Raw genomic sequence first — 18,081 nt, 5'->3', positions numbered from 1 at the left:
GATGTGGCTACGCTACCACCAATCTGTCCATTCTGAGTGTTTCCTTGCACTGGAGGGCAGTTGCTGCTGTTGACCCCGGATCCAAGAGGAGGTGGCTCAGATTTACCTGGATGTCAACCATTGGCTGGGGCCTGGGGTGGAGTCAGAGAAGAAAGCTTTCTGAGCCTCTACCACAGCCAGAGCACAGGACTTGAGGCTTCACAGTAGGATGACAACTCCCCTCCATCTGTCCCAGGTCATCTGTATAACCCAGGTGACCTGCGAGGATGGTGCAAAGAGGGGATCCTTAGCAGCCATCAGCCAGTGGTCAAGGATGTCTGACCAGGCCATCAACAGAAGGAGCCACAGTATTAATTCTTAAAAACTGCAGCAGTAGCAACCTAGCTCTCATCGCTGTAGTATCTGAGCCCTGCACAACCCCCTTGTATCTTCACTTTACAGATGTTCAGGGAGCTGGAGGTGCGGCGCAACAAGGAAAGATTGAGACACGAATATGTACATGTAACACGCACCCACTTTGCTACAGCCTTGGCTAACAGAGGTGGATCTTTTGGCTCAGATGCCCAGAGGTGCATGTGTGAAGATCCAGGACCCAGGCTCAATCCCCTCAGCTGATACACCCATCACACACAAGGGTGTGGTGTTACATACAGCTTGACTATGAGATGTGGAAGGCACGGTGATGGTGAACAGGCTGTAAACATCTGAAGGATGTAAATGCCAGTGAGAGAGAGAGGAATCATAACTAGATCTAAGGGGATGAAAGCAAGAAAAGGAACATTGGGAATGAATGTCAGAGAGCCTCCCTGATAAGGGACTCTGAAATTGATTCCCAAGGGGAATGATGGGAGCCCTGACTCTCGGGACATCTAAAATTAGACGGAGCCGAGCGCTAGGAAAGGTCGAGATGGGCCCAGTGGACAAAGCCCTTCCTGCCACATTTTAGCTGGCATTTTCCAGCTGGAATGTCTCTGATTCTAGCAGTTTCTAGTCACTCTTGACCTGGGGCTAGATAGGATTCAGTGACCTAGAAGTAAGAGGCTCCTGCTCTCTCCCACATCCTCGAGCCCCGGAGCTGTGCGCTCCCTGCAGCTTCCAAGAGGTTTCAAACAAACCCTGTTCGGTTGCCGCAGGGGAAGCGTGAGATGCTGGGGAAAGGACTCTGCAGAAGGGGGAGGGTTCCTGGCCCAGAGGAGGGGTCTTTGGAGGCTCAGCAGGCAAGGTGCCTAAGAGGGGTGTTTCGTGCACATGGGAAAAGGCTGTTTAGCCATCTGCATTCCTGAGCAGCAGAGCTAATCTCACATCTGGTTCCAGACACACACAGCAAAGGTATTAATGGATTGCTGGTGAGGAGAGGGGGGCTGCCTGCTCAGGAGCACGCACAAGCTGTCCCTCACCCATGTACCCCTACTGGCTTCGCCTGGGGCCCCTCAGCCCAGCTCTTCCTGCTTTAAAGGGACAGCGACTTCCCAAGACAGGTTCCCCATGTGGGTGACCCTCCCACTGGATCTGAAGGGACAGCTGCTTCCCTAAGCCACACACAGAGATTCATCCCATTGCCAATTGGTTCTGCCACTTCCCCCATTTAAAGGGCAACTCGGTGCCGCCCACCAACTCCCCCGTACACCCATCACCACCCTTAGCTCTTGGTTTAAGGGACAGATGACCATCGCCCTCCTTCCCACAGGGCCTGACGAAAACCAGGACCAGATGGCTGGATTCCTTGTTTAATTGCATTACACCCTCCCAAGGTGCTCTGCAGAGCCAGAGAAAGAAGGGTGCAGCGGGGGAGCCCTCCAGCCTGACACCATGTTGAGGAGCGGAGAGGAAAGGCAGGGGATAGGCATGAGGGGTAAAAACCCAGCTGCTGGTTTGGGGCTGATCCTTGCGCGGAGTCACTCGAAACCAGGGAACAGCCACTTCTCAGACGACTCCCTAACGGAGCAGGGCAAGGAGTCAGGATTCAGGGGCATCTGCAGAGCTGGGGTAGGGTGGAGGGAAGAATGACTGGGCTAGCAGGGGGCTGCAGGCTAGGATTGAGGGGCACCAGCAGAGCTGTGGGAGGAGCCTGGGGCTGGGATAGCAGGCAGCAGTGGGTTGGAACAGATGGGCATTGACTGGGGAGGAGAGGCATTGATTGGTGTGGGGAGCCCAGGGCTGGGATAGCAGGGTAACCAGCACAAGGGGAGCCCAGGGCTGGGATAGCAGTGGGCCATGGGTTGGGGTTGAGGGGCACCAGCAGAGCTGTGTATGGGGAGCCCAGGACTGGGATAGCGGTGCCTGCTGCAGGGCAGAACTGAGGAATGCTGATAAATTCAGACAAGAGACAGCGATCTGTGTTGCACCTAGCCCTGCCAATACAAAGAGGGAGATAACATAGGTGAGATAATGTTTTATTGGGCCAACTTCTGTTGATGAGAGAGAAGCTTTCGAAGAGCTCTGGGAAGCTTGTCTCTCTCACCAACAGAAGTTGGCCCAATAAAAGCTATTACCTCACCCACCTTCTCTCTCCAGTATTCTGGGTCCCACCCAGCTGCAACAACACTGTGTAATACAAAGGGAGACCATTTAAGCAACTGCCTGAAAACAAGAAACATCTGTAGCTGTGAGAGTCCTGCATGCTGCTAAGAAGAGAGGGGGCAGTTTTAACAGGAAATGCAGCTGGATCTCCGTATCTCCCCAACTCCTTCCTGCAGTTGCTGTTCTAACAGCCAGTTTGAGGGGACATCCCTTGCAGAGAAGGATTGGCACCGACCTAAACTGAGTCACCCCAACAGCTTATTGTTGTATCTCCTTGTTAACACCACTCATCAGGTCACAGTTACAGTTAGGCCCTGATCCCTAGGGGTTACAGTGGATGAGAAGCTGAATATGAGTCAACAGTGTGCCCTTGTTGCCAAGAAGGCCAATGGCATTTTGGGATGTATAAGTAGGGGCTTTGCCAGCAGATAGAGGGATGTGATCGTTCCCCTCTATTCAACACTGGAGAGGCCTCATCTGGAGTACTGTGTCCAGTTTTGGGCCCCACACTACAAGAAGGATGTGGAAAAATTGGAAAACGTCCAGCAGAGGGCAACAAAAATGATTAGGGGACATGGAACACATGACTTATGAGGAGAGGCTGAGGGAACTGGGATTGTTTAGTCTGCGGAAGAGAAGAACGAGGGGGGATTCGATAGCTGCTTTCAACTACCTGAAAGGGGGTTCCAAAGAGGATGGATCTAGACTGTTCTCATTGGTAGCTGATGACAGAATGAGGAGTAATGGTCTCAAGTTCCAGCGGGGGAGGTTTAGGTTGGATATTAAGAAAAACTTTTTCACCAGGAGGGTGGTGAAACACTGGAATGCATTATCTAGGGAGGTGGTGGAATCTCCTTCCTTAGAAGTTTTTAAGGTGAGGCTTGACAAAGCCCTGGCTGGGATGATTTAGTTGGGGATTGGTCCTGCTTTGAGCAGGGTGTTGGACTAGATGACCTCCTGAGGTCCCTTCCAACCCTGATATTCTATGATCCCCCAAAGGAACCACATAGCTGACCTTAATCTAAGGGACTTACCTCTTTAACCTCCCAGCACCCCTGTGAGGTTTGTTCCAGAGGCAGAACTGTAGCACAGAGTGCAAATGACTTGCCCAAGGTCTGGGGAAGCCGAGAACTGACTCTGGGTCTCCAGTTCCCAGCCCAGACCATCCTTCTTCTCTTCTTTTAAGCCTGCGCAGAGTCCTAGGCGCAGATCCTTAACGGTATTTAAGCACCTAACTCCCACTGAAATCAATGGGAGTTGGGCACCTAAATACCTTTGAGGCTCTAGATCCACCCCAGCTTGAGTTCTGCTTTCCTAGATCCTATTGCAGAGCCTGGAGTTTGATTGCTAATGCCTCATGGCCGTGACCATTTTTCTGTTTGTTCTGTAAAGAGCCCAGCAGAGTAATGTGATGGAGGGGATTCTGGGGGAACCTCCAGTTAAAATCCTATCACCAGCAGAAGGGGAGATTGAGATGACCTCGGTCTCTATGGCATCACTAGATCCTGCCCCCTACCTGTGTGTCCCCAGGGCTCACAGAGACACTTGGGGAAAACACATTATTCTGCCTTTGGAACACACCAGATATCACCTTGTGCCAGCTATTTCCAGAACATTTTCTGGAGAAGGATTGCTCCAAAGCCAGTACAAGGGCTTCAGACCCTAAGCTATTCAGGTGAGACACTCAGGTTTCCCCCCACCCCCACCCAAGGAACAAAGTAGAATCATTTCCAGAAAAAACAAAAATGGGATTGCTCAGTGGTTTGAGCATTGGCCTGCTAAACCCAGGGTTGTGAGTTCAATCCTTGAGGGGGCCATTTAGGGGATCTGGGGCAAAAATGGGGATTGGTCCTACTTTGAGCAGGGGGTTGGACTAGATGACCTCCTGAGGTCCCTTCCAACCCTGATATTCTAGGATTCCCTAAGTTTGGGTTGAAATGGGAACATTCCCCACTCCTTCACCCCTTCCTTCTGTAAGCACACACACACACACACACACACACACACACACACACAGTCTTTGACATGAGAGTGTCAAAAACTAAGATGTGTTTTCCCCTTGTTAATGAAAATACCAGAATCCTCTAGCAGTGGTTTCACTAAGCCAATGTTATAAGATAGGTGAATGTCTGCCCCTAGTGGCTATACCACATATGCGGTTAACACATCCGCAACAAGTGCCAGCCAAGGTACTTACTCCTTCAGCTCTAATGGTGGAGGTTCATGCTTCTACCCTCAGAGTCCTAGGTTCGACGCCTGCTCTTGGCTCAAAGCAGGGTGGTTTACACCAGCACACTGCTGGGTACCACAAAACCAAAAGAATAATGTTTGGCGCAGGAGGGAAGAATTCAAGAGTAGATTTTAAAACAAAAAAACCCAGTCAAAAGAGATAAGCAAGAAAGACATCTGGAGCTAGTTCCTGCCATAGAGAAGATCATGAAAACCTCAGGAGTGGCATCCAGGGTGTATGTTGTTGTCATTAACAGGGAGCGAGAGAAGCTTAGTCATGTGTTACGTTCTGAAGGAAGAAAAATTGCAGCCATATGTTGGGAGCTGAGTGGAGGATCTGAGACTGGGCAGGGTCCCCAGCACCAAGGACTAGCTCCACCTGCCAGGGAAACCCAGCCGAAGGTTGGGCCATTCATTGGCCACTTTGCAGCCGCCCACTGTGGGCACCGTGGAGAACACTGGTGAAGGAAAGGATGGTGCGACGGGGTTACCCTGAGATCATGAAGTACTAAAACCCAGTTGGTTTCCGTGGGAGTTAGGCACCTCAATACCATTAAGGATCTGGCCCTAAGTTCTTAGTGTCCCTCACCAGGGCAAAGGCACTGGCCTCTGTTCATACACCATCCCCACCACAACATCACCACCAGTGCTCTACCAAGGTCCATGTTCATCCCAGGGTGTTACCCCAGGGATGACCTTAGCCCCCAAAGGCTGCCCCAGGAATACCTGCTCTGGGTTTCTCTCTGGTTATCCAACAGTTGGTGGGTCTCCATGGCTGATCCTGTAGCCATTACAGAGACCCAAGGCCCAACAGGACGACACATGACTCAAACAGACGCTGTCTCCACAGGTAACAAACAGCACAGACGGACAGCTGCTGCCCTCCCGCCTTGCCCCACTCCCCTGGCCTATTTAACATTTTCCTCTCCCCTCAATTTTCTGACCCCTCCAGCCATCAAACCAGCAAGAACCTGACCCCATCTGTTGTAGGCATCACCCAAAAAGCTCTGCTTCCTTCTTAAATCTCCACAGCAGAAGGCAGGAAAGTGTACTACTTGTTATACCGAGGACCTCACTTAGCCAACTGGGGGGGGAGGGGGGGAGGAGGAGTTTGGAGTCTGCAGTTCTGTGTTCTAGCCTCCCTTTGCTATGGAGTTACAAGTGTTATGGAAAAGCTATATTAAAAAGAGCTACAGATGTATATGCAGATTGCCAACAGAAAGAGCCCACCTCCTTGCACATAAGAATATACAGTATTGTTGTGCAAAGATCATTTTCTTAGCCTGTCGCTGACCTCCTCTCTTTGCATCCCTCCTCTGGCTCCCCCTTCTCTATCGCATCAAACATAAGCTGCTTGTCTTCACTTCCAAGGCCCTTTGCGGTCAATCCCCATCCGACCTCTCATTCGCTATCAAGCTGTTGATGCTCACCTGCAATTGGCCCCTTGGACCAGCTTCCACCACCCACAGTTATAATTTCAAACAGGCACCTCTGAGCTTTCTCTCAGACTGCCCCTCATGCTTGGGAGACGCTCCTCGTAAAACATCTCCAGCTCCGCCTCATCATCCCCAGTCAGAGCCCTCTTCAAAACTCTCCTTTGCTGCGATGCCCATGAAAACCTGACCACGCTCAGATCATTGATGTGCGCAGACCACTGCCCATCCCACTGACCAATACTTTCTCATTGTTTTCTTGTACTTCCCTGGCTGTGCCCATCTGTTGTCTCTTCTCCCATACAGAGAAGACAAGTGACCTGGGGCAGGGACTGTCGTTTTGTTCTGTATTTTTACAGCACCTAGCACAACAGGTCCTGCTCCGTGAGCAGGTCTCCCAAGGACCGCGGTAATACAGATAAATAGTACTAATAGCAGCAGGTTCAATAAAGCTGCTGGGATGCACTGCAAGCAGCTTCCCGATTATGAGGCTCTTCGCTCCAAGTGGCTGCCCGGTGCAGCATGGTAACCGACGGCTGGTTTTTTAGTAGTGTTTTATTTGTCAAGTGACTTGGATCCATTTGATTCTCTGCTAGCGGCAGAGCTGTTCTCTCAGATATTTGACCAGAGCCCATCTAAACTCTACCCACGCCCAAGAGATCCCTGCCTACTGCAGAGCTGAGTGCCCACAAAGTGTCCTCAATGTAATGGGCACCAACGTCATCCAAAACAATTAGCCAGGTGTGGATAAAAGGAAGCTTCCCACAGGATCCTCTGCTGCCAGAAGCATGGCCTAGCATCATCCCTCTCGCAGTCTGTCGTCTCGTCTCGTCCCCCCCCGCAGGGCTGATCCCCTCCCACTGCTGGAATACCATCCAGGAACGGAGACCTCAAAGTTACATTAGGTTTGGTCAGTGCCACTGTACTGAACGAGCGACTGGCTTAGCGAATCGTTTCTGGCCATAAGCCCAGAGACATCCTGGTAAAATTGTGCACATCAGGATGTTAACTCTAGAGTGTCAACTCCCTAAGGGCTTCCCTACCTGGGAAATACCACAGATAAAATAATCATCAGCCCTAGCTCTTATCCGACACTTTTCACCTGTAGGTCGCAAAGCACTTTGCAAAGAGGGCAGGATCATTATCCCCATTTTACAGCTTGGGGAAGTGATTTGCCCACGGTCACCCAGCTGGCCAGTGGCAAAGCTGGGACTAGAAACCAGGTCTCCTGAGTCGCAGTGCTCTGCTCACTAGGCCATGCTATTGCACAGTCACTCCCCCTGTGAGCACTCTATTCAGGAACAGAATAGTGGGGAGCTATTCTGCAATAACTATCATGGTTGATTTCCCCAGAGGGCTGCAGAGTCATTGGAGGAAGGTACTGAGGCTACTATTCCTGCATTAGCCCAAGGCCACTGCCAGATTGGCCCCTGTTTGACGGCTGGCACCATGGCATCGTAACCTCCAGCCTGGGACATGCTCTGCTCTCCACAGGACCTTTGGGGGTGGGGGCAGTAACACAGCTCTGCTCAGATCTTTACTGCTATGCTCATCATCTAGGAGGCTGAACTTTGCTCCAGCTAGAGCAGGCCAAGCATAACCAGTGAACCTCCAGCCTGTGCCCTCTGGAGGAGGAAGGCAGCTGAGCAATTGGTTGGTGATTAAACCAGGCCTTATAGGGCCTGTCTGTGCTCTGATCCACAGAGAGACGGACCCAAAACCCCTACTCAGACCCCCAAGAGCGGAAACCCCTGGAACAGACCCATCCCCCTGCCAACACAGTGCCTCTCAGATGGAGCTCAACGCCTCAAGAAGGTGTCTACCAAGGAGACACATCATGTGGCACAAACAACAGGGGAGCAACTATGGGAAATATGCTAGTTGTCCCACTGCCCTCCCAGGCTACAAAGAGCAGGTCATGAGAATGCCACAGTGACCAGCCTGCTCCTTGTGCCCCACTGGTCACACCCTGACAAGGTCCCCATGCCAAGACAGATCTGGGATTGTATCCAAGGGGTGGGGAACTGTCCCGATGTGCCATATCCCACTCAGACCCTGGTAAACCCCCCAGGGCGGGACTGGATCATTTCCCAAGAGGGGACGGCCCTGCTACCCATCCAGATCCCCTCTCTTCACCTGCCCTCCCACTCTCACTTCCAGTTCAGGACTCCAACCCTCCAAGGAATAAAAATAAAATTAATCCCCTTCTCTCTCCCAAGCGTTTTATCTCCTCTTCCCCTAGCTGATGGTTCTGTAATCCCAGCTAAATCCCTGTCACTCTGCCCCACCCCCTTCTCTCCCAACCACCAACAGGGACAGCAAATGAATCAACACTGCCATGGACCGGCAGAATGAGGAGAGCTCAGAGGACGCCTGTCCCCGCTCCTGTACTGCGGAGATCAACCCCCCAAAGCAGAGAGAGACTCCAGAATAGCCCATCTGTGATGCAGGAGTCGCAGGTTCAAGGCCCCTCTCTCCCCGATTCAGGGCAGGATCTTGAACCCAGGTCTCTTACATCCTTTATGAGTGCCCGAACCACCGGGTTATTGTGGGGACACAGATGCTCTCTGTCTCATGAGATCTCTTTAATTCCTATGCAGAAAATAAATCTCCAAACCTCTCCCTTTTTTGCAGAAAGGAATTTTTGTTTTCCAGCCAGCCCTGATCGTCACTGGGGTGATGGTGAAAGGGAGAGTTTAACCCCTGGTGTCCTGGAAGGACACTTCAAGACCAGGAGAGGCCTTTATTCCCCCTAGGGGAAGCCAGGCAAAAAAGTTTAACCCTTCGGGCTCTAGGAGAAGAGATCAATCTGATTGGGAGAGGCCTCTCCTTTCTGGATAGGCCAAGATTTTGGGGAGGGGGGAATGGGGGGGAAGCTGTTAATGTGACAAGCCTGATGCAATCCTTAGGGTGAGCATTTACTCAGGAGATGCTGGTTTCTCTCCGGGGCTCTGTTTTCTGGCACAGCCCGCTATTCCCCAATGAGAAGAGCCATCTTTAGTGATGGTTTGGATCTCCCCCCAGGGTCTCCCATCGTTGGTGCAGTTCAAACAAGGCACATGGATTTCCCTGCAGGGCCCCAAGGCTGGGGTGGCGTTGCCCCTAGGACGCCCTGGGCAGAGAGGGTTGGGTTGTCTCTCACGCTTCCCCCTCAGAGCCCTGCAGATTCCTGCCCATCCTTTGCCGCTTCCTCATGCCCCGCAGCAACTTTCATCCCCTTCCCTCGTGCTCATCAGGGAATGGTTCTCTATAGAGAACAGCGCTGCTCATTCAGCTTCAGGGAGGGGCACTACTGAGCACTCCCCCTGCCTCCAGCCTCAGGGGCTGACCTTGCTGCTCCCCCAGGCTCTCACCAGAACAAGAGACCCTACTCCTCTTTTGTAGCAAACGCCCGAAAGTACATGGCCGTTCCACAGCCCACCATCATTAACCCTATTTCACAGATTGGGAAACCGAGCATGGGGAGGTGGGGGGAGTGACTCAGCCAAAGTCACACAGCGAGTCAGCAGCAGAGCTCCAGATGTCTAGGCCCATGCTCTGACCCCTCGTCCACACTCCCTCTAATCCCCACATCTCAGCCTGGTATAGTGGGATATCACCAGGCTTTCAGGAGAATATGGGCACCAGATGTTGCTGCCCCAGGCGATGGGATCAGAACAGGGATGGTTTGGTCTCCGAATACCTGCTCCCTTAAAGGTGACACACTCCAGGGTGGGAGCTAGACCCACTTCCACAGCATTATAGATTTCTCTGACACCTCTGACCAAAAACCCCCAGAGCCCCCCTGAAGCAAAGAAGCTGCAGACAGGGTACTACAGACATGCTGCGCCCACCCGGCTCTGCTTAGCTGCTGCCCATGCGCTACCAGGCAGGGCAGATCCTGCATTACAGCTGGGTTGGGGTAAAACAGGCTGGGGAGAAGGAGGGCGTAAGGGGACCGCCTAACCCAGGAGCCTCACAGACACCAGGCCCCCATTTGTTTCGGCCTTTTATTCTCTGCATTCAGCCCTTTGTCTGATACACGTTTAGCCAGTGCTTCCTGGCAATGAAAGCTGTGAGAGTCTGACCCCGTGCCAGCAGGCGGCCTTGCCCTGGGCGACCTGCCTGCTGACACCAGTGACGCCACCAAGGGAACATACACAGCTCTCTTGGGTGACCCTACAATCACGAGGCAGCATGCGCATGCGGCTCCCTTGGGTGTCCCTACCATCACGAGGCAGCCTGCAGTCCCTGGGAGTTCATACAACATCATAGAACAGAAAGGTGGGTGCGTAGCCCCGGGGGGGTGGTTGGAAGCAACCCTACAGGAACAACGCAGCACATGCAGTTCACAAACGACCCTACAATAGCAGCACATTGTGCACAGCCCCTGGTGCTCAAAAGCAACCCCACACACTAAAGAAACTAACACCAGAGCCAGTGTTCCCAAGCAACCCTCCCGAGAATAGCCCCAGGCCCTGGCGCTAACCACCCTGTGATCAGTAAGCAAGGTGTCCCTGTGATGCAGGGGAAGGAAGCTCAGATAGTCACAGAGCAAAGTGCCAGAGCAATAATGGGTGTGACCCTGCGGGTAATGTTATCGCCAGGTCCTGCTGCGGGTAAGGCCGTTAACGGACAGGCAGAGCAATGGGTGGAAAAAAGGAGGAAGTTGCCAGCTCGACTCATCCAAATACAAGTGGGGGGGATGGGAGGGGGACTGAAATGGCCTCCATCCCCCAAATCTCTTCAGTCCATCCCCCCCCCTTCCTCAGCTGACCCTCCTAGCCCCCCTTCCTCCCCCCCAGATAGAGGAACAAGGGCCCCTGGCCAGCAGGCCCCCTCTGAACCCTGGACCCCCACCACCACCTGTTCTCAGAAAGCAAAAGAACCTCAACCTCAGCATCAACCTGCTCAGCCCTCGGGACACCTCATTCAGACACTCTCCTCCTTCCCCTCCCAACCTAGGAGCATCAAACACCTCTTATCCCTGGGGTGGGGGGGCTGCCCCCCAATTTGCAACATATAGCCATTGCTCGACCCCCCCCCACCCCAACCTCTTTCACTGTGGAGAGAGAGGCAAACAATAACTCCCTAGATGGAGCTTGATTATTCCCCCCGCCCCCAGCTTTACATAGGAGAGACCAGGGAGATGGGGAGGCCGATTGTAGAGCTGAGGGATGGGGGAGATACTAGAGAGACTAGGGTGTTGGGGGGCGGGGGGCTGGAGAGACTAGGGAGATGTGAGGGTGGGGGGGAGCTGATTGTGGGGCTACTAGGTATCAGAGGGGTAGCCATGTTAGTCTGTATCCACAAAAACAATGCAGAGTCCAGTGGCACCTTAAAGACTAACAGATTTATTTGGGCATAAGTTTTCATAGGTAAAAAGCCCACTTCTTCAGATGCATGGTAAAACCCCCACTTCTCTGTGCATCTGAAGAAGTGGGCTTTTTACCTATGAAAACTTATGCCCAAACAAATCTGTTAGTCTTTAAGGTGCCACCGGACTCCTCCTTGTTTTTGTGGAGATACTGGAGAGACCAGGGAGATGGGGCCGGGCGGGGGGGAGAGATCCTGGAGCCACCAGAGAGCTGGTGGCTGGGGGGGGGGGGTGAGGGGCGGAGATACTGGAGGTACCAGAGAGCTGGGGGAGAGGGGGGGAGGAAGGGAGACACTGGAGGTACCAGAGAGCTGGGGAGGGGGGGGGAGGAAGGGAGGTATTGGAGGTACCAGAGAGCTGGGGGAGGGGGGGGGAGGAAGGGAGGTATTGGAGGTACCAGAGAGCTGGGGGAGGGGGGGGGAGGAAGGGAGGTATTGGAGGTACCAGAGAGCTGGGGGAGGGGGGGGGAGGAAGGGAGGTATTGGAGGTACCAGAGAGCTGGGGGAGGGGGGGGGAGGAAGGGAGGTATTGGAGGTACCAGAGAGCTGGGGGAGGGGGGGGGAGGAAGGGAGGTATTGGAGGTACCAGAGAGCTGGGGGAGGGGGGGGGAGGAAGGGAGGTATTGGAGGTACCAGAGAGCTGGGGGAGGGGGGGGGAGGAAGGGAGGTATTGGAGATACCAGAGAGCTGGGGGGGGGAGGAAGGGAGATACCAGAGAGCTGGGGGGGGGAGGGAGATATTGGAGGTACCAGAGAGCTGGGGGAGAGGGGGGGAGGAAGGGAGATATTGGAGGTACCAGAGAGCTGGGGGGGGAAGGAAGATACCAGAGAGCTGGGGGGGGGGCAGGAAGGTATTGGAGATACCAGAGAGCTGGGGGAGGGGGAAGGGAGGTACCAGAGGGCTGGGGAAGGGAGATACCAGAGGGCTGGGGAAGGGGAAGGGAGATACCAGAGAGCTGGGGGAGGGGAAGGGAGATACCAGAGAGCTGGGGGAGGGGGGGGAGGAAGGGAGATATTGGAGGTACCAGAGAGCTGGGGGGGAGGAAGGGAGATACCAGAAAGCTGGGGGAGGGGGGGGAGGAAGGGAGGTATTGGAGGTACCAGAGAGCTGGGGGGGGGGGGAAAGGGAGGTATTGGAGGTACCAGAGAGCTGGGGGGGGGGGGAAAGGGAGGTATTGGAGGTACCAGAGAGCTGGGGGGGGGGGGGGGGAAGGGAGGTATTGGAGGTACCAGAGAGCTGGGGGGGGGGGGAAAGGGAGGTATTGGAGGTACCAGAGAGCTGGGGGAGGGGGGGGGAGGAAGGGAGGTATTGGAGGTACCAGAGAGCTGGGGGAGGGGGGGGGAGGAAGGGAGGTATTGGAGATACCAGAGAGCTGGGGGGGGGAGGAAGGGAGATACCAGAGAGCTGGGGGGGGGAGGGAGATATTGGAGGTACCAGAGAGCTGGGGGAGAGGGGGGGAGGAAGGGAGATATTGGAGGTACCAGAGAGCTGGGGGGGGAAGGAAGATACCAGAGAGCTGGGGGGGGGGCAGGAAGGTATTGGAGATACCAGAGAGCTGGGGGAGGGGGAAGGGAGGTACCAGAGGGCTGGGGAAGGGAGATACCAGAGAGCTGGGGGAGGGGAAGGGAGATACCAGAGAGCTGGGGGAGGGGGGGGAGGAAGGGAGATATTGGAGGTACCAGAGAGCTGGGGGGGAGGAAGGGAGATACCAGAAAGCTGGGGGAGGGGGGGGAGGAAGGGAGGTATTGGAGGTACCAGAGAGCTGGGGGGGGGGGGGAAAGGGAGGTATTGGAGGTACCAGAGAGCTGGGGGGGGGGGGAAAGGGAGGTATTGGAGGTACCAGAGAGCTGGGGGGGGGGGGGGAAAGGGAGGTATTGGAGGTACCAGAGAGCTGGGGGGGGGGGGGGAAAGGGAGGTATTGGAGGTACCAGAGAGCTGGGGGGGGAAGGGAGATACCAGAGAGCGGGGGGGAAGGGAGATACTGGAGGTACCAGAGAGCTGGGGGGGGGGGATACTGGAGGTACCAGAGAGCTAGGGGAGGGGAGGGGGGGAGGGGGGTATTGGAGATACCAGAGAGCTGGGGGAGGGGAGGGAGGTAGGGAGGTATTGGAGATACCAGAGAGCTGGGGGGGAGGAAGGGAAGGGAGGAGAGATGAGAGACCGGAGCTACCAGAGAGCTGGGGAGGGAGGGGAGATACTGGAGGTACCAGGGAGCTGGCGGGGTGGGGGGGAACCACAAGTGCCAGCGAATGCCCCCTTCCCCTGGCGCTTCCCACTCTCATCATCACCACGGCATCGAGCCCCCGCAGCGCTGCAGGAGCGGTCTTGTTATTAGCATCCTCCCCCTGCAGCCCCGGGGCGCAGGGATCGAGCCCCGGGCCCCGCCTGGCTCCTCTCCGCCGCCGCCCAAGTGACTCACGGCTTTGAGCTGCTCCAGCCGATCCTTCATGGTGCCCGCCGCTCCTCCCAGCAGGTGCAGGCTCCCCGGGCGGCCGGCTTCGCTCCAGGAAGTCCTCGCGCCCGCAGAGGCCCGGGGGACGGTTCTTCGCCTTCTCCCCGCCCAGGCTAGAGAGGGGGTAGGAGGCTCATTAGCCGAGGAAAATAAGCCAAGACCCGTGCCCTCCTCCTTGATTTTTGGCCTCCCGGCCTCTGCGCGCGGCCGTGCACAGCGGATTCCCGGGCGCTGCTGCGCTGGCCTGGCCTGGCCCCAGCTGCTAATCCTCAATGACATACATAGGGAGGGGGTAGGAAAGACAGGGAGGGGAGGAGGGGGAAGACGGGAGCCTCCCACTTTACCTGTGCAAGAATCTGCTGCCCCACAATCTCTTAAAGAGCCAGGAGAGAGACAAGGGTGAGGTAGCCGATGAAGTGAGCTGTAGCTCAGGAAAGCTTATGCTCAAATAAATGTGTTGGTCTCTAAGGTGCCACAAGTCCTCCTTTTTTTTTTTTTTTTTTCTGGTCTCTCTGGCAGAAGTTGGGCCAGTCAAAGCTATTCCAGTACTTCCCTCCGCCTGTCTCTCTAATGACCTGAGATCCACCCAGCTACAACTAGAAAAGAGACAGGGGGTTGGACTAGCTGACCTCCTGAGGTCTCTTCCAGCCCTGATCTTCTGTGGTTCTATGACACAGTCAGGCCAGACTGGGCCCCAAGCTCAGCCCTGATCAGAACCAAAGAGCTCAGAGAAACCTCTCCTGCCATCTTTTCGGCTTGTACTTGGAGGGGAATTTTTAAGAGAGCCAGCCTTTGCAACCAAGGGCTTGAGAAACTGAGGCTGAAACTGACCAGGGATCACCTGGTGCCCCAGGTGCCTTGTCTGCTTTCACAGAGGGAAAGGCCCAGAACAAACATGCCATCAGAAAGCTGTTAAAATTCCTTCCGGTTTAATCATTTCAGAGGCCAGTTGCTAAGGCAGGGAAGGAAATTGGGATTCCAGGCAGGCAATCCGAACCCTGCGCCCCCATGGATTCCCTGGCTCTGCCTGCACAGGGCTCATTGCAGGATCAGGACCTTGGCATTTGGGGTTGCGTTTGTTTGTTTCCAATTCAAAGTGTATGACTGAGTTTTTCTTTAAAGGTCCAGCTGACAGCCTGATTCTGGGAGGGACTGATCCCCAGCTCCTATGAAAGCCATAGGATCTCAGCACCTTTCAGGTTTGAATCCTTAGTGGTGAACTGCAGGGAAAAAATAAATTGAGCGTGTGACTTTCTTTACTTTTCTGTAATGTATAAAGAAAGTGGAAAGGAGAAAAAGGGAGGAGGAGAGTAGGGCTAATGTGAAAACTGATTGAGACAGGGAATTATTTTGATTCAAGATGCTTAAGACTGTGTGAGGGACTGCATAGCCCAGCCCAAGGAAGAGGAAGCAAAGATGACTTTAAATAATTTTTGGGCCCCTCTTGGTTCTGGGCCAGTCAGGAGCCAGAATAGCTCCTAGCATAATTTAGGCACCCCAGGGTTATGGCAGCCCTGTGACCCAGAGCAGCCATAAAGTTGTGCACTGAGGCTGGGCAGGTTTGGCCCGTGGTTAGGGTGTTAAATGGAGACCCACACTGAATTCTCTGCTCTGCTACAGACTTCTTGTGTGACCTTGAGCAAGTCATTCAGTCACTCTGTGCTCACTTTCCCCATCCATACAATGGGGATAATAGCACTGCCCTGCCTCAGAGAGGTGTGTGAGATTCAATACATTAAAGTCCGCGATGTGTTCAGATACTAGGGTGGTAGGGGCCATATAAGTATATTAGATATGAAATATGCTTCTGCCCTGCCCCGCTTCTGTCCCCAGGGCTTGTAAGAAAGCCTGTGTAGGGCTGGTCCTATGCGATGCCTGCCCCCAGAGAAATTCTTCTTCCTAGGGACTAAAGGTTTTTTCTAGGGGGTTGCACATGTTGTTGCTTGTGTCAGCTGAGCTTATTGCACCCCAGGGGCTCCTTGCATCCCTCCACTCTCCCCAACAGCTCCCTGGATGCCACCCTCCCATCCCCCTCTATTGCAGGGATTCCCTGAACACCCCAGTCTCCCCCAGCTAGGGTTTCTGTGTGCCCCCATACCCCCCTCCTCCCACACCAGAATCCCCCATTTTTCTACCATGCTATTGGCTTTCCGTGAACACCCAGTCCAATATCCTCCATGCCCCCATTGTCTGAATGGCAGGGGCTCTGTGTGCTCCTCCATTGCCATCTTTCCCCTCATAGTCCCCATTCCCTTTTTCTCCCAGTCTCCAGCAGTTCCCTGTGCTCCCATTCCCTCCTTTCCCTATACTAGGGTTCCCATGGCAAGGGCTCTCATGTGCACCCCCTTACCCACTTCCTCCCCATGTCAGGAGCTCTGTCTGCTCCCCATTTCCCATCTTACTAAGCCCTTTGACTCTGTAAACTGAGATGGCCTGTGGACAGTCCTCCACAAGTTCAGTTGCCTTGGTAAGTTTGTCAGCATTATTAAATCTTTCCATTCAGGAATGCACGTTCATGTCCTTCACCAAGACTGCTTCTCAGCTCCCTTTGTTGTCACCAATGGAGTAAAACATGGCTGTGTTCTTGCTCCAACACTATTTGGCATCATGTTTGCAGTTGTTATAGCAGATGCGTTCAGAGACATTGATTGTGGCATTTATGTGCAGTACAGTGTAGATGGAGGTATCTTGAATATGCATTGCCTGCCTGTGAGGACAAAAGTTATGAAGACAATTATTCATGAACTGCTGTTCACCGATGATTGTGCTTTTTTGGCCCAGGAACATTCAGTTGCTCACTGACTGCTTTGCGTTTGCCACAAAATGTTTTGGCTTAACTATCAGCCTAAAGAAGACAGAAGTCATGGTCCAGACTTGACTAGGTCGTACCGCAGCTACTCCATTTGTGGCCATCAATGAGGTTGTTGACAAATTTTGACAGGCAATGTCGTTTAACAAGATGCAATGACTGACGACAGCATTACCAAGCACATTGGTGCAGCAGCGATACCTTCAGAAATCTTCGTCATTGTTTCTGAAAAAACAGTGTCAAACTGTAAACACAAATGGATGTTAACTGTGCCATTGTCATCACCACACTCCTCTACTGCTGCAATATGTGGACTTCTTATCAACACCATCTAAGATACTTGGACCAATTCCACCTATGATGTCTATGGTGGATAATGGGAATAAAATGGTAAGATTTGGTTCCAAATGTTGTCAGAAGTGTGGTGCTCTATTCTGTTCAATGTTGACAACAGTCAGCTGCATGCATGTGTTCCCTCTGTGTGCTGCCCCAGCTCCGCAGATCGCTGACACAACAGACCCCGAGAGAACCCCCAATGACCACAGACTCTGATAAGGTATGAAGGCATCCGGCCAGGCTTATTGCCAAATGAAACACAGTCTCTAGCTCCCTGGATCAGATATCTACAGTTCTGCTAGTACATATGTACTCCCTGACAGTGGACCGGCTCAGTCAGTGGCGGGATTTACCACTGCCCCCTAGGCCAGACAAAGATATTCACTGAGGGATTCTTATACACAGGTACAAACAAGTTACACATCACTCCTGACGCGTAGAGGTGCAGCCCCTCTACGTGTTAGGGTGCCGCCTCTCACAAAACAACTCTAACATATTACCTTCCTGCCCCTGTCCTTAGGATAGGTCAGCCTGTTCCTGTTATCTGTGGGGAATATGCTAGTACCGGAGTGTTCTGGTACCATCGTGGCACATGTTTCCATAACTAGTGCCCAGTACCTGTTAGGTATGTGTAATTTTGCACCATCAGCACAGATTCTGTGAGCAGGGCCTGCCTCTGGCTCACAGCTGAACTTTGTTTTATGTTAGCAAAGTCTTGACCATTACTTTAGTTCGGGCCTTAGGCTTCATACCAGGCCTCTGATGCAAGAGTTTATGTTTCAGGGCCTCATCTTACTACACCAAACATTGAGGTTCTTAAGTGCTGCAACATCACAGTCATTGAAGCTTTTATCGTAAGAGCACAGCTGGGATGGTGTGGTCCATATGTCTGCCAGTAGAATACCGAAGGCCTTTTACAGAGAATTGTAGACTGGAACTTGTGTTAG

At 53.4% G+C, this 18,081-nt stretch overlaps 1 protein-coding gene and 1 long non-coding RNA gene across 14 annotated transcripts in view; one reads left to right on the top strand and one right to left on the bottom strand.

The window, feature by feature from the left end:
* STX3 (syntaxin 3) overlaps positions 1-14,284 on the bottom strand; it is a 37,899-nt gene extending 23,615 nt beyond the window's left edge. For 5 of the 13 annotated variants that reach the window (XM_073346871.2, XM_073346881.2, XM_073346872.2 and 2 more), the window contains exon 1: positions 13,957-14,283. In XM_073346871.2, coding sequence (XP_073202972.1) covers positions 13,957-14,268 — 312 coding nt within the window. In that variant the 5' untranslated portion in view covers positions 14,269-14,283. Of the gene's footprint in view, positions 1-13,956 lie in introns of all 13 variants that reach the window. The other 8 variants (XM_078853127.1, XM_078853128.1, XM_073346870.2 and 5 more) reach the window with 3 other exon arrangements.
* Positions 14,283-17,405, top strand: LOC140912452 (uncharacterized). Its single transcript, XR_012159286.2, has 3 exons — positions 14,283-14,388; positions 15,112-15,188; positions 16,493-17,405. It is a non-coding gene; the product is annotated as an uncharacterized LOC140912452 (long non-coding RNA).
* The last annotated feature ends 676 nt before the right edge of the window (positions 17,406-18,081 follow it).

The sequence above is a fragment of the Lepidochelys kempii genome, chromosome 6 (genome assembly GCF_965140285.1).
Source record: "Lepidochelys kempii isolate rLepKem1 chromosome 6, rLepKem1.hap1, whole genome shotgun sequence".
Classification (NCBI taxonomy): Eukaryota; Metazoa; Chordata; order Testudines; family Cheloniidae; genus Lepidochelys; species Lepidochelys kempii.
The sequence above is the reverse complement of the archived record's forward strand: the minus strand, read 5'-3'. Positions and strand labels throughout refer to the sequence as shown.